The 14,638-nt window shown below is 52.4% G+C and overlaps 1 protein-coding gene across 23 annotated transcripts in view; it reads left to right on the plus strand.

The window, feature by feature from the left end:
* The window catches only part of CACNA1B (calcium voltage-gated channel subunit alpha1 B), a 243,343-nt gene that overhangs the window by 211,923 nt on the left and 16,782 nt on the right, over nucleotides 1-14,638 (plus strand). For 13 of the 23 annotated variants that reach the window (XM_030818353.1, XM_030818342.1, XM_030818346.1 and 10 more), the window contains 3 exons: nucleotides 3,942-4,069; nucleotides 10,477-10,573; nucleotides 13,451-13,559. In XM_030818353.1, the coding sequence (XP_030674213.1) occupies nucleotides 3,942-4,069; nucleotides 10,477-10,573; nucleotides 13,451-13,559 (334 nt within the window). Of the gene's footprint in view, nucleotides 1-3,941; nucleotides 4,070-8,293; nucleotides 8,969-10,476; nucleotides 10,574-13,450; nucleotides 13,560-14,638 lie in introns of those variants that run through there. The other 10 variants (XM_030818343.1, XM_030818347.1, XM_030818350.1 and 7 more) reach the window with 8 other exon arrangements.

The raw sequence follows: 14,638 nt of genomic DNA on the forward strand, positions 1-14,638 counted from the left end.
CCATGGCTTCAGCCGGTCCCTCCGTTCAGGGTCCCTGACTTCCTGCAACAAGCTCCTGCACAGCCAGTGAAATAATCAACTGAATGACAAGACAACTTGCAGAATCAGAGAAAATAGTTGCAAACTATTCATCTGACAAGTGATTAATATCCATTTCTCCAAATACAATGACCAATAAGCACATGAAAAAATATTCAACATCACTAATAATTAGGGAAATGCAAATCAAAACCACAGTGAAATACCACTTCACACCCAGTAGAATTGCTATTACTAAAGAAAAAAAGATAGAAAAAGAAAAGAGAATAGGCCAGGTGCAGTAGCTCACACCTATAATCTCAACACTTTGGGAGGCCGAGGTAGACAGATCACCTAAGGTCAGGAGTTCAAGACCAGCCTGGCCAAAATGGCAAAACCCTGTCTCTACTAAAAATACAAAAATTAGCTGGGCCTGGTGGTACATGTCTAATCCCAGGTACTCAGGAGGCTGAGGAATGAGAATCGCTTGAACCCAGGAGATGGAAGTTGCAGTGAGCCGAGATCATGCCTGGGCTACAGAGTGAGACTCTGTCTCAAAAAAAAAAAAAAAAAAAAAAAAAAAGAAGAAGAAGAAGAAGAAGAAAGAAAAGAAAAGAAAAAAGAAAATAGGCCAGGTGCAGTAGCTCAGGCCTGTAATCCCAGCACTTTGGGAGTCCAAGGCAGGCAGATCAGTTGAGGCCAGGAGTTTGAGACTAGCCTGGCCAACATGGTGAAATTCTGGCTCTACTAAAAATACAAAAATTAGCCTGGTGTGGTGGCACACACCTTTAATCCCAGCTACTTGGGAGGCTGAGGCACAAGAATCTCTTGAACTCAGGAGGCAGAGGTTGCAGTGAGCTGAGATCACACCACTGTACTTCAGCTTAGGCGACACAGTGAGACTTTGTCCCAAAAAATAAAATAAAACCACACCTGTAATCCCAGCACTTTGGGAGGCTGAGGCGGCCAGATCACCTGAGGCCAGGAGTTCGAGACCAGCCTGGCCAACATGGTGAAACCCCGTTTCTACTAAAAATACAAAAATTAGCAGGGTGTGGTCTCATACACTTGTAATCCCAGCTACTCAGGAGGCTGAGGCAGAGAATTGCTTGAACCTGGGAGGTGGAGTCTGCAGTGACCCGACATCATGCCACTGCACTCCAGCCTGGGAGACAGAGCAAGACTCCATCTCAAAAAATAAATAAATTAATTAATAAATATTGGCAAAAATGTGGAGGAATTTCAACCTTTGTGCACTGGTGGGTAGACTGTAAAATGGTGGTGTGGAAAATAGTATGACAGTTCCTCAAAGGATTAATAAAAGTGAATTACAGAATGATCCAGTAATTCTACTCTTGGTATAGACCCAAAAGAAATCAAATCAGGGACTTCAACAGATATATGTCCACACATGCTCATAGCAGTGTTATTCACAATAGCCAAAAGGAGAAAGGAACCTCAGTTTCCATCAACAGATGAATGGGTAAACAAAATGTATGAACATTCAATGGACTATAATTATTCAGCCTTAAAAAGGAAGGGAGTTCTGACACATTCTACAATGTGAATAAACCTTGAAGACATTATGTTAGGTAAAATAAGCTAGTCACAAAAGGACAGATACTGTATGATTCCGCTTATGTAAGTTACCTATAGTAGTCAAATTCATCGAGACAGTAAATAGAATGGTGGTTTCCAGGGGAGGATGGATGAGGAATTATTGTTTCATGGATACAGAGTTTCAGTTTGGGAATACGAAGAAAGTTTTGGAGATGGATGGTATTCATGGTTGCACAACAATGTGAATATACTTAATGCCACTGACCTCTATACTTAAAAATTGTTAAAATGGAAATTTTTTTGTTATGTATCTTTACTACAGTAAAAAAAAAAAAAAAAAGAAGAAAATGAACACTCAAAATTCTCCCAAAAATACAAGAGGAGGAAACACTTCCTAACACATTCTATGAGGCTAGCATTACCCTTATATCATGTTCAAATATGCCACAAGAAAATTGCAGAATAATATCCCTTATGAATATTGATCCAAAGATCATCAACAAAAATACTAGCAAACTAATTCCAACAACACATTTCCCAATTTCAAAATGTACTAGAAAGTTACAGTAATCAAAACAATGTGGTACTGGCATAAAGATAGATACATAGACCAATTAAGTAGAATTAAAAGTCCAGAAATAAACTCAAATATCTGTGTTCAATTGACTTTTGACAGTTGTGCTAATGGGGGAAAGAATTGTCTTTCTTTCCATGGTAATTCAGTGAGGGAGAGAATAATCTTTTCAACAAATAATATGGAAAAAACTGGATATCCACATGCAAAAGAATGAGGTTGGACCACTACCTCCCTCAATATACAAAATTATCTCAATCAATCAAAGACCTAATAGAATAGCAAAAATTATGAAACTATTAGAAGAATACATAAAGGGTAAATCCTCAAGACCTCAGAATTGGCGATGGATTCTTTGATTTGATACCAAAATCATGAGCAACCAAAGAAAAAATAGATAAATTGGACTACATCAAAATTTAAAACTTTTGTACGTCAAAGGACATTATCAAATATGTGGAAATACAATGTACAGAACAAAATGGTAGAAAATATTTGCAAATCACATATTTAATAAGGGGTTAATATTCAGCATATATAAGTAACTCCTACACCTCAACAACAAAAAACCGAACAACTCAATTTTTTAAATGGCAAGGGATAAGAGTAGGCATTTCTCTAAAAAAGATATACAAATGGCAAACAATCACATGAAAAGATATTCAACATCTTTGGTCATCAAGGAAATGCAAATCAAAACCACAATGAGATACCTCATTACATCCACCATGACAGCTATAACAATAATTTTTCTAAAAATTGAAAATAACAAGTGTCGACAAGGATGTGGAGAAGGAGGAACTGTTGTACATTGCCAGTAGGAACGTAAAATGCACCAGCTGCTATGGAAGAAGTTTGGCAGTTCCTAAAAAAATGAAGCATAGAATTACCATATGACCCAGTAATTTCACTCCTAGGTATATACCCAAGAGAAATGAAAAGATATATCTGCATAGAAACTTGTACATGAATGTTTATAGCAACATTAATCATAATAGTCAAAAGGCAGAAACAACCCAAATGCCTATCAGTGAATGAATGAATATGGTGTATTACCACTGGAACATTATTCAGCCATAAAAAGAAGTGAAGTACTAACATATACTACAATATGGATGAACCCTGAAGACATTAAGCTAAGTGAAAGAAGCCAGACATAAAATCATATTGTGTGGTTCTTTTATGTGAAATTCCAGAATAGACAAAGCCATAGAAACAGAAAGGAGATTGGTGGTTGCCAGGGGGTTGGGGGTGGGGGGGGATTGGGGTAGTGATTACCTAATGTGTATGAGATATTTTTCGGGAATGATGAAAAAAGTTTTGAAACGAGAGAGATGGTTGCACAATATTGCAAATACACTAAATGCCCCTGAACTGTACATTTTAAAATGGGTAATTGTATGTTATGTGACTTTAAACTTAATTTTAAAATAAGAACCCAAACTGTTGGCCTGTAGAGTCCAAACTGTTAACTGCAAGTCACTGATTTCATGGAAGGCCAGTCTGAGAGGGAAAGACAATGTGATCACAGAGAGGAAGGGAGGGTCATGGACAGGAAACTCCGGGGCGTGAAATAGGGCAAGACACTAGCATGTGGATTCCAGAACCCCGGGAAGGCAGGAAGTCTTGGAAGTCCCATGGGGAGAGCAGGTCCGGCATGTGCTGGTCAAATCAGAGTGACCCCTGCTATCCTGAGAGCTTCACACACACACTGGAGAGTGGTGGGGGGGCGGTGGGGAGGGCAGGCTGAGGTCTCTCTATGTTACCTGTTCTCCTTCCTGTCCTGCAGATGTTGAACCTCTTTGTGGCTGTGATCATGGACAATTTTGAGTACCTTACGCGGGACTCTTCCATCCTAGGTCCTCACCACTTGGACGAGTTCATCCGGGTCTGGGCTGAATACGACCCGGCTGCGTGGTAAGTGAGCCCTGGTGCTCTGTGGTCCTTGGGGGTGGTCCATACCCATAGATCTTGGGATGGGCCTGGTGGCTTCAGACATGTTTCCAGTGAGCACCCCGTCAGGTTTTGGTGTGGGGCCCAGGGATCTGTCCTGTTTTGTGTAAGAGCAGTGGTGTCCCCTCTGAGCAGCGCCTCCCTTTTCCGTCTTGTGTGCCTTTGCGCAGTGGCCTGGACTGCATAAAGTGATGAGAGTCTTTTGAGACCTTGAGTTCAGTTCCTTGGGAGGCACCCGGAGTCGTGGAAGGTTTTCAAGGGGTTTGTGAGACTCGGGTCGTCTGCCTAAATTACTGTCTTCTTTCAAGGCCTGTCATGTGAGGGCTCATGGACGGCTTGTGGAAGAGTGTGTGGAGACAGCACAGCCATAGCGTCCTTGTGCAACTCGATGTGGGGTTTTAGGACATTCTCCCTAAGGGGCTCGGGAGTCTGCCTCTGCTCTTTCTTTTGAGGACAGGGGCCAACATGCACCTCTGTGTCCGAAGCCCCGGCTGCACATAGTGGGTGCTTGGTGAACTTTTTTGACATCAGATGAGCTACCAGGAAGGCTGTAGTGTGTTTAAGACCCTTGTCTATTATCTGTCATGGTGGGAAAGGTTTACTTGTTTCAAAGGCGAGGGGTGGTGCCTTTCCAGACAGAACAGGAGTCGCATGAAGGGCGTGGTTTGGGTCAGAAGGTGAAACTGTTTGAGATCAGGATCCACGGGGGTCCCGTACAGCATGGCATCTCAGCAGGGCTGAGAGCTCATTCGGGAAGGAAGACAGGTCAGGCAGCATGGCTTCTCCATCTTTCTGTTTGTCCATTCCTTCCATCCTTCGTTCCTCATTTACTTGCTCGCTCGCTCACTCACTCACTCAAGCAGTGTCTACTGTGGGCTGCTCCCTGCAAGGCCACGAGGGCTGCTAGCACCTCACTCACAGTGTGTGCCCAGGAAATGGTCGTGGATGAGTAGCTCTCAGTGAGTGCGTAGACATCCACCACTCCCCGCGCCCCAGGGAGATGAGGGAACCGTGGGTGCCGCCGAGGCCTGCCTTCTCTCTCTGAGCTCCTCAGCCTGCCCAGGCCCCCTTGCACTCCTCTGCCCCCAGTGCCCTTGCTGGTGGAGGGCCGGCAGGACGTGGTCAGACCCCTCATGGTGAGGTCGTGCTGCCCACAGAGCTCCTGGGTTCTGCCCGGTTTTGCTTAAACTGCTGCTCAGCAGAGGGAGCCCTCCACAGACACAAAAGGCCTGGGAGCCTGACTAGACTTCCCCACCCTCCTATGCACTCAGCCTCCCCGGAGCACCCCCACCCTCCTAGTGAGGATCCAGAAGGTGCTGCACGGGGCCCTTCCCAGTCTGGACAAGGTCCGGAGCCACTGGCAGCATCGGGGGCCCTGGGACGGGGCCTCTCCTGTCCAGGCTCTTCCAGGCCCACGGCATCTCTGTGGGTGTTTTTCATTTGAGTGGGAAATATACAGTTTTTACGCAGTGCAAAACAGACGTAGAGATTGTCTGTGTTTCACGGTGTATATGACAATTTCCGTGGCTTGCGAGAACCCTGTTATGTCTGATGCAGCAATATGTTTGCCCTATGGTACTTAGTTCATGCTGGGAGGGGCAGGCTCAGGCACATTCACACAGGACCTGTGGTCAGGTAAGCCCAGGCGACTTGGGGGAGACTGACCACACTGCAGACCTAGACCTTGTTAGGCAAAGGGCAGGAGAGACTCCAGCCGAGGCAGGATTTAGGTGAATTCCAGGCAGGTCACCCTGACTGTGTGGTCTACAGAGTCGCTGCTTTTTCTGGGTGTATTTTTTCTAGAGGAGACTGTGTTGCAGAAAACAGAGATACTTTATAGCATGTAGTTAGTACTAAAGGGCAAAGGCAGATCAGCAAAGGCCCATGAGAGGAAGACAACATTCCCCAATCTTTATGAGCTACGCCCGGGCCTTCCACGGTCAGCCGCCGACAAGAGCACAGGCAGGAAGAACGGGAAGTGGACTTGGGCCAGATGGCAGCTTGGTTACCATGCACAGTGGTACCATACCAAAGCCAGAGTCTCAGAGCAGGGGTCCTTGGAAGACATAGGCAGTCGGGGATATGAGAGGTGCTTATTGAAGAGTAAACGACAGAATACAAGCCTCACCCCAGAGATAGCACATACAAAATAATACACAAAACCTGTGGGCCTTGAAATAGCACAGATGTGACCTGTGAGCAACACATGATTCTGCCCCCACGAGCAGCCTGGGCTCACCCTACATAGCCCAAGATGGCCAGGACAGGCCGAGGGGCCCAGCAGAGGCAGCTGAGCAGATTGGGCCTGGATCCTGCATCCTGAGCAGAGCACAGGGCACTTTGAGCCTTTTTGGTAGCCTCCGTGACAAACGCAGTGATGTAGTCATTTCCCAGGGGACCCCTCTATGGCTCGTCGTTCTTTGGGAGAAACTTTGAAACAACAAAATTTTAGGAAATTTCCTGAGTTGTGTGTGCACATGTGTGACTGTGCATGTGTGCACAAACAGGACATGTATGCATGTACATGACTGTGTTGTGTGCGTGTTTGCACAGTGTGACCACATGTGCATGTGTACACGTGTGTTGTGCATGCATGCACACAGATGTCGACATGTGTTTTATGCACATGTAGGCACGCACGTGTGTGCATGTTCACGTGTGTGCACATATGATTGTATGTATGTGTGCATGTGTGTATATGTGTGCAAGTGAACTGAATGTTTGTGCGTGCATGCCTGTGTGGTTGTATGTGGATGTGTGTAGGAATGGCATGTGCACCTGTGTGTGTGTGCCTGTGGTGTGCACGTGTGTGTGCCTGTGGATGTGCACATGCCTGTGTGTGCCTGTGGTGTGCACGTGTCTGGTGTACCTGTGCCTGTGGTATGCACATGCCTGTGGTGCACGCGCCAGTGTGTGCCTGTGGGTGTGCACCTGCCTGTGTGTGCCTGTGGTATGCACGTGCCTGTGGTGTGCATGTGCCTTTGTGTGCGTGTGTGTCTGTGGTGTGCATGTGTCTGTGGTGTACATGATGTGCCTGTGGTGCGTATGTGCTTTTGTGTGCCTGTGGGTGTGCACGTGCCTGTGTGTGTCTGTGGTGTGCACGTGTCTTTGTGTGTGTGTGTGCCTGTGGTGTGCACGTGCCTGTGTGTGCCTGTGGGTGTGCATGTGCCTGAGGTGTACACGTGCCTGTGGTGTGCATGTGCCTTTGTGTGCGTGTGTGTGCCTGTGGTGTGCACGTGCCTGTGTGTGCCTGTGGTGTGCACGTGCATGTGTGTGCCTGTGGTGTGCACATGTCTGTGGTGTACACGTGCCTGTGGTATGTATGTGCATGTGGTATGCACGTGCCTGTGGTGCACATGTGCCTGTGTGTGTGTGTGTGTGTGTGTGTGTGTGCCTGTGGTATGCACGTGCCTGCTGTGGGTGGATTCTGAAGGTACGGAACTGTTCACCCTGGTGCTGCATTTCCCAACCTTCCTATTGTTGTTGCTTCAACCCCGTGGCGTGAAGCCTGGTGACTTGAGAGGAGAATTGCAGTCACACTTCTTGCAGCAATCTGGCTGCTCATTTCTGTGTCCACCCACCTGTCTAATAACATCTCCTGGGCATCTGCCATGTGCTGGGGCAGGGGCCCAAAGGTGAAACAGGCACATGCTGTCAGAACACTCAGCCAGGCTTGGCAGTGAGACCACATGGTGACTGTAGCTCAAGGCCAGGGCATTTCTGAGGAAGGAGAGGCCGTGTCCGGCCTGAAGAATGAGAGGAAGTGCCATTTGAGCAGAACTTAAAGGAATAGGAAGGATTGAGCACTAGAGAAATAGGATGGATTGAGCTGGGGATGGGAGGTGGGGCAGAGGGGAGAGGGAGGCCAGGTGGCTTCTGTCAGGCTGGAGAGGAAAGTGCATTGCAGAGGGGCTGCAAGGAAGGCTGAGACCGGTTGAGAAAGGCATTGAAATTGGTTAAACAAGTCGCTTTGATTTTGCTTTACAGACAGTGGGTACAGTCCTTGAATCGAGGAGTGATGGTGTCAGGCCCACACTTTTCACCTGGGCTTGATGGGCAGAGACAGATGGGGAGGGTGGGAGGTCTCACGTGTGTCCAGCCCCCCGTGGTGGTCCCTTGGCTGCAACAACCTTAGCAAACACGTTTGGTGAGGCCAAGGTGGGGCTTCCTGTTTCTTCCCTTTTACAGAAGGAAAGTCAACATGATTTGGAGCTGATTGGACCGAGGGGGCTACACTGTAGGAGAGAGGAGCATTGGTGGTGATCCAAGGACGCCAGCCTACGATGAGAGGAGGTCCTTAGCTGGACCAGGGCTTCCAGGGGAGGACACAGAGTGTTCAGGGAGACAGGGTCAGTCAGGAGGCAAATGGGTGTGGGCCTCTGAGGTTGCTGTGATAGAGAAGCAGACCTGCCTTGCTGTGGTGGTGACAAAGCCAGGCGTCAGAGGGTTTGGCTGATCTGGGAGGGCCAGGGAGCATCGTCACTCGGGGAGTGAGAGGAAGAGCTGACCAAGAGGGAGGGGCAGGGCAGTGTTCTGTGTGGAGCGGCTCCTGCACACATCGGGCTCCGGAAATTTCGCTGAGGTTGCCACACCTCCCGGGGAGCTCCAAGCCCCAGTCCCCCAGCGAGGTGCCACCTGTGCAGTGCACCCCTCACCTCCGCCGCCACACCTGCGCGAGGCCGGTCTTCCCATCACAGGCTGGGCGGGCGGGCGGGTTGGGCTCCATCCTGCCTTTGTTGCCATAACCTGTGACGTTTCCTTTCCAGTTGCCGGATTCATTATAAGGATATGTACAGTTTGTTGCGTTGTATTGCGCCACCCGTTGGCTTAGGGAAGAACTGCCCTCGTAGGTTGGCCTACAAGGTTTGCAACTTCAGAGCCTCCATCCAACATACTTCCCTGCCCGAAACGCACACAGCACACACTCCCTGCCTGGTTTGGGAATGGTGACGCCTCACCTTTCTTTCCTCCTGTCCTGCCCCGCACTCCAGCCTCCTGGACGCTTTGGTTCCCTGTCTAATCTCCCCTGACCCTTCTAGCTGGCTGGGGACAGGCAGCCTTTTGAGAGTGCACAGAAAGCTTTCTGGCTGGGACCAGCTAGCTGGGTGGGAGATGGGGGCTAGATCCCTCCTGCATCAAGGAAGCAGCCGACTTGCCCGGTTTTTCCTCCGAGCTCTTGAGAATGAGCTGATGGTCAGGCCAAAGGCCGAGGGCCCCAGAGGAAGGGAGCACGGGCACAGGCCTCCCAGGAGCAGCCGTCCTCTGGGTCGGAAGAGCCCAGTAACCCAGTGGCTCACCAGTCCCTGGGGGAGGAAAGGGCAGAGGCAGAGTAGGGGCCAAAGACAAGCCATCCTGCTTTGCCTCTGGAGTGATGCGCTCAGCTCAGCCAAGGAGCCCCTGGTCTTGAACTGTGGGAGGAGGGCAAGGCCCCAGGGCAGATCTATCTGCCAGGAAGAGGCTGTCCCCTTTCTCTCCTGGGCCACCTGAATCTGGCTGTCTCTAGGACCCCAAGCCCACAAGCAGGTGTCCCAGGGTTGGAGGTAGGCCCCAGGCCTCGTGGCCTCTCTACTTGGGAAGACTCTGTCATCGGAGCCTTTAGGTTCCTAGATCCTGTAACCTGCCCCTTTGTTGTCAGAGCTGGTGCAAGGTGGCCCCAGGCCATGTCCCCCCAGCTCCTCCCCCTCCCGCAGTCTCCCATTTCCTACCCAGCCCTGAGCCCCAGCAGCAGCCCTGCCCTGGGCTGGCCTCGGGCGTCTCTGGGCTTGAAGCAGGACTTGCCCCAAGGTTAGGTTTTGGCTCTACAGCTTCAGGGCTCCCTCTTTAGTTTTCTGGTTTGTTTCAGATCTTCTCCACCTTTTTAGCCTCTAGCCTCACTTGGAAGCAAATCTGACCATAAGGAAAGCTGATATCTCTGCCGTGGTTCTCAGCCACTGCCTCATCTGCCACCTGACCCTGCCTGCCAGCTCTTCCGGCAGGGTGAACCAGCTCTTTTCTGATTGGCATTCACTGTGATTTTTAAAAGAGTAAAATCAGAAATTATCAACCCAAAGCCGCCCCGATGCAGCCCTTCCTCACCCCTCCATGTTCATTAGCTCAGACGCCACCCCCGCCCACTGCCCTGCGTGGGGCTGGAGTGAGGAGGTGAGGCTCGGGGGTGGGGGGCCAGGAGGGGGTCAAGCCAAGCAGAGAAATCCCTCATTTTACTTATTTTGATTTTGGGCTTTGAATCCGACACTTTGATTAACTGGCTCTGTTTTCTTGTCTGCTTCCTCCCTGTCCCCCACCCCGCTCCCCTCCCCGCTCCCCTCCTGCTGCCGCTCCTCCTGTGGACCACCCCACTGTGCCCTGGCCTCGCTGGGATGGGTTTCCAGTGGGCGCATCAGTTACAATGACATGTTTGAGATGCTGAAACACATGTCCCCGCCTCTGGGGCTGGGGAAGAAATGCCCTGCTCGAGTGGCTTACAAGGTAGACCCTGACCCTGACCCGCCCCCAGGAGGCTGTGTGTGCTTGCTGAGGGCGCTCGCCGGCTCTCCCGGCTCCTCTCCCTCTCAGGGTGCCCGGCTGTCTGTCTGCCGCTCTGCTGTGTGCCCCCGGCTGCCTCACTGTGTCTTTCTCTTCAGCCCCATCCCAGTTTCCTTCCCAGACAGAGGGACGTGGCCACCATGATGTCTCACTGGCCTCTTGTCCCCACAACCTGAGCTGCCCCCTCTGAGAGTCCCCTGGAGGCTCAGGAAGACAGAACTAGACCCTCCTCCCTGCCTTTTCTCCCTCCCTTCCTTTCCTAGGAATGAGGGGACAGACCACTTGTTTGACAGAGATGGTTTTTGTTCTGGGCTCAGAACAAAGCTCTAAGCCCCTGGTATGGATGGAGCTGTCCAGCCCTCTGGGTCTGGCCCTGGGAGCAGGTGGGGCCTGCAGGGCCTCTGGTGCTTCTGTACAACCCCCTCCCCAGCTCAGCAAGTGCAGAGGCGTCCTGGGCCCAGGCTGCAGTCTCCAGGGACTTTCTAGGCTCCATGGTGGGGAAGAGGCACTGTAGCATTGAGAAGGAAAGGGGTGTCGGGGAGAGGCATCTTGCTATTATTCCTGGGGCCTCAGAGGGCTGCTGGAGGATGGGGATGGCCTCAGGGCCCAGGAGTCATGGGATGCTGAGTTGCCATGAAGAGGGTAAATCGAGGGATGCCTCCAGGCCTCCCTCCTGGGTGGGCAAGCAGGTCACATGGCCCAGCCCTAAACCTGTTCCATCTGCCCAGCTGTCCCCAGTCCCACCTCATACCCTCCATGTGTAAGCACCTTCATTCCCCCAGCACCCACCCACCTACCCAAGAGCCCTCCTGAGGCCCCCGCTGCTCTCCGGCAAACGGCCTGTGGTTCAGCCAGCACGTGCCTAGAGCTTTCCTCAGTCTCCCTGAGGAAGACTTTCCTGAGTCTGAGGAAGCTTCCTGCCAGAGCTTTCGTCTCTGGTGCTGTGGACAGCTCTTGTCCGCACTGTCTCTGTGCCCTTACTCTAGGTCTTTGTCACCCGACTCAGTGCAGCCTGTGGGAGCCAAGTGGCTCCTCCAAGCCATCCTCAGCCCCTGCCCTGCCCCTGCATTGTGCCTGCCTGGGGGTCCTGCATGCAAGGCTGTAGCTTTGTCCCCAAGAAGGAGAGCTCTGTCCACACTTGGCGCCGGGGCGAGCAGGCAGGGCCATGGCGGAACAGCCTTTGGAGCCCCACCCAGCTGTGCTGGCTGACTCCAAGGTTCTGGGCATGGAGAGACCAAGGGAGGCCTCAGGGTGGGAGCAGAAGGGCCAGATGAGCTGAGGAGGGTCCAGGAGATGCCCAGAGCACCACACCTTGGAGGGCCCAGGGCAGAGACACCTGTTTGTTTGCCCTGGCCTTGCCTCTTGGCTTCTTCCTGAGATTCTTGGCTCTTTGGGACCTGGAGTGGGCTGATGGCACCCCTGGGGAGGGCAGCCCTCCAGTGCCCTGGGCAGAGCTCTTCCTTCTTGGAAATCACCTGCCTGCTCTGCCTTCACTGCTATCCCCAACGCCTGCCCTCTGGGAGAGGAATTCCTTGGCCCCTCACACTGCCATCCATGCTGGTCTGCAGGGATGCCGTTCTCTGGGAAGCCGTTTACTCCTGTTGTGCTGCACACACATGCTGTGCAAAGCCCTGGGACTAGGACTGGACGTGGCAAGTGGGGCTTTGCCAGCATTCGGGGCCAGAGTGAGGCTCATGTCTCCAGCCCGGCTTGCATCCACACCCCACCAGCTGTTAGGCTGAGGACTCTGGATTTGGGGCCACGATGCTAGGGGCAGGGCTGTGTGGCCCTCCCTAGAGAAGGGGCTGCCCTGCCACAGGTTGCAGGCTTGGGCAAGGACAGGCAGACCCTGGGGAGGAGCTCCTATCTCTAGCTGGACAGTGCTCCTGGGGCTCCACTTGGCCAGCTCCTTGCTCCCCACGCTCAAAATATTCCAGGCACACTTGAGATGCATTTCCTCCTTGAGGCCTCTTCAGTTCTTAGAGCCCAGGTCTCTGGGCAGCACTGGCTGGGGCCAGAGGACTGTGGTGCAGACACGAGCTCATCTCCAGCTGTTCTGGCCCTGAAAACTGGCAACGGGCTGTCCACCTGAGAGGGAGATGGAGCAGAGCTGCAGGACACTGCCCCAGCCCGCTCTGAAGTGCAGCAGCCTCAGCCTGCAGCCCTGGGCAGTCCCATCTGTTCCTGTCCTTCCAGCAGCAGGAGCTGCCTTGCGCAGAAATGGGCTCTGCCTTTTAGTGACGTCGAGCATCTCTCCCAGGCCTCATGCTGGGTGGTGAGAGGCAGAAGCCTCACTGGACCTGAGCTAAAACCAGGATGTCACCTCTAGGGGCCCCCACTGGGAGCTGGGCCCCAGAGAGGCACCCTGGACCTAACCCTACTCCTCGTCCAGATGATCCAAGTGGTGGGAGGAGAAGACGGGGGTGGGCAGAGCAATGAGCACAGGGACCCCCTTCTGTCTGTGGCTGCTGCTCCTCCTCCCCAGCCAAGGCTACACTCCTCCATTCAGCCACAGGCAGGGGTCCCTCGGGGTGAGGAGGTGGCTGTGCTTTCAGAGGGATCAAGGCTCCAGTCTTTACCTGGAGTTCTACTTTTCTGCAGCCAAGAGGGTCCTCAGCTAGATTTGCGGGGCGGGGAGTCCAGGGGAGAGTGTGAATGCTGGCAAAACTCCCACCCGCGCCACCTCACTCAGGCCTAGGCACCTGCAGGCACCACCACTGGGATGCCCAGCCCAGCCTCCAGGGACCCCATCATTGCGTAGTCTTGGGGTGGGGGGTGACCCCAGCAGGCCTGGCCCTGACCGGCCCTGCTTGTCCCTAGCGCCTGGTTCGCATGAACATGCCCATCTCCAACGAGGACATGACTGTCCACTTCACGTCCACACTGATGGCCCTCATCCGGACGGCACTGGAGATCAAGCTGGCCCCAGGTGAGCAAGGCAGCCTCGGAAGGAGGGCCCCGGACCCAGGGATGTGCACCCCCACCCTCAGTGTCAGCCCCAGGAGGACACGCAGGGAGGAGGGTGAGGGGCCAGCTGTGTCTGGAGGGGTCTGAGGACAGCTGCACAGGATGCCTACCCTGTGGGGCACTGGCTTTTTCGCCTGGTAACTGTCTGCACATTAGCACTGCAATGATCCCATTTTCAGGTAAGGAAACTGAGGCATGGTGAGATTTCATAAATTGCCCAGGTAATTCAGAGCCAGCTGGTGGTGGAACCACGACACAGCCTGGCCAAGCCTCACCACAGCCAGCGCCCTCCCTGGGGATGAGCCTGCATGCCCTTGGCCCGTTCCCATAGTGAGCCCATCTAACCCTAACCCTAACCCTGATCTGATGAGCAGAACCACAGAGTGATGCCAAAGCAAGGAGAGAAGGAGCCTCTAGTGTGTTCTTCCCCACATCCACCTTCCCCACCACAGAGGAGATTACAGCCCCAGAGGGCCCTGCCCCACCCCCGCCCCCCCTGCGTCTGCCCCATCTCCTGCTTTGTGCACCAAGCCTCACGTCTCCCCAAGGATGCCATAGTGGCAATGCCATACTGTTTCTTGCCCTGGCAGTTTTTCTCTCTACTGGATTATTTGTGTCAGCATATAAACACCCGGTTATTTCTTCCATCTTTAAAAAGTTCTCCGCTGGGTGCGGTGGCTCATGCCTGTAATCCCAGCACTTTGGGAGGCCAAGGTGGGCAGATCACGAGGTCAGGAGATCGACACCATCCTGGCCAACATGGTGAAACCCCGTCTCTACTAAAAATACAAAAATTAGGTGGGCGTGGTGGTGGCGGTTTGTGCCTGTAGTCCCAGCTATTCGGGAGGCTGAGGCAGGCTTGGACCTGGGAGGCGGAGGTTGCAGTGAGCTGAGATTGCACTCCAGCCTGGTGACAGAGCCAGACTCCGTCTTGAAAACAAAAAAAAAAGTTATCTTCCCCTTTGTCGACTTCCCTATTCTCTCCTTTCTAATGCTCTTGAGAGGTTGTCTCTGATTTCCCTTTCCCACATGCCGGGGACT

The sequence above is a fragment of the Nomascus leucogenys genome, chromosome 8 (assembly GCF_006542625.1).
Source record: "Nomascus leucogenys isolate Asia chromosome 8, Asia_NLE_v1, whole genome shotgun sequence".
In the NCBI taxonomy this organism is placed as follows: Eukaryota; Metazoa; Chordata; class Mammalia; order Primates; family Hylobatidae; genus Nomascus; species Nomascus leucogenys.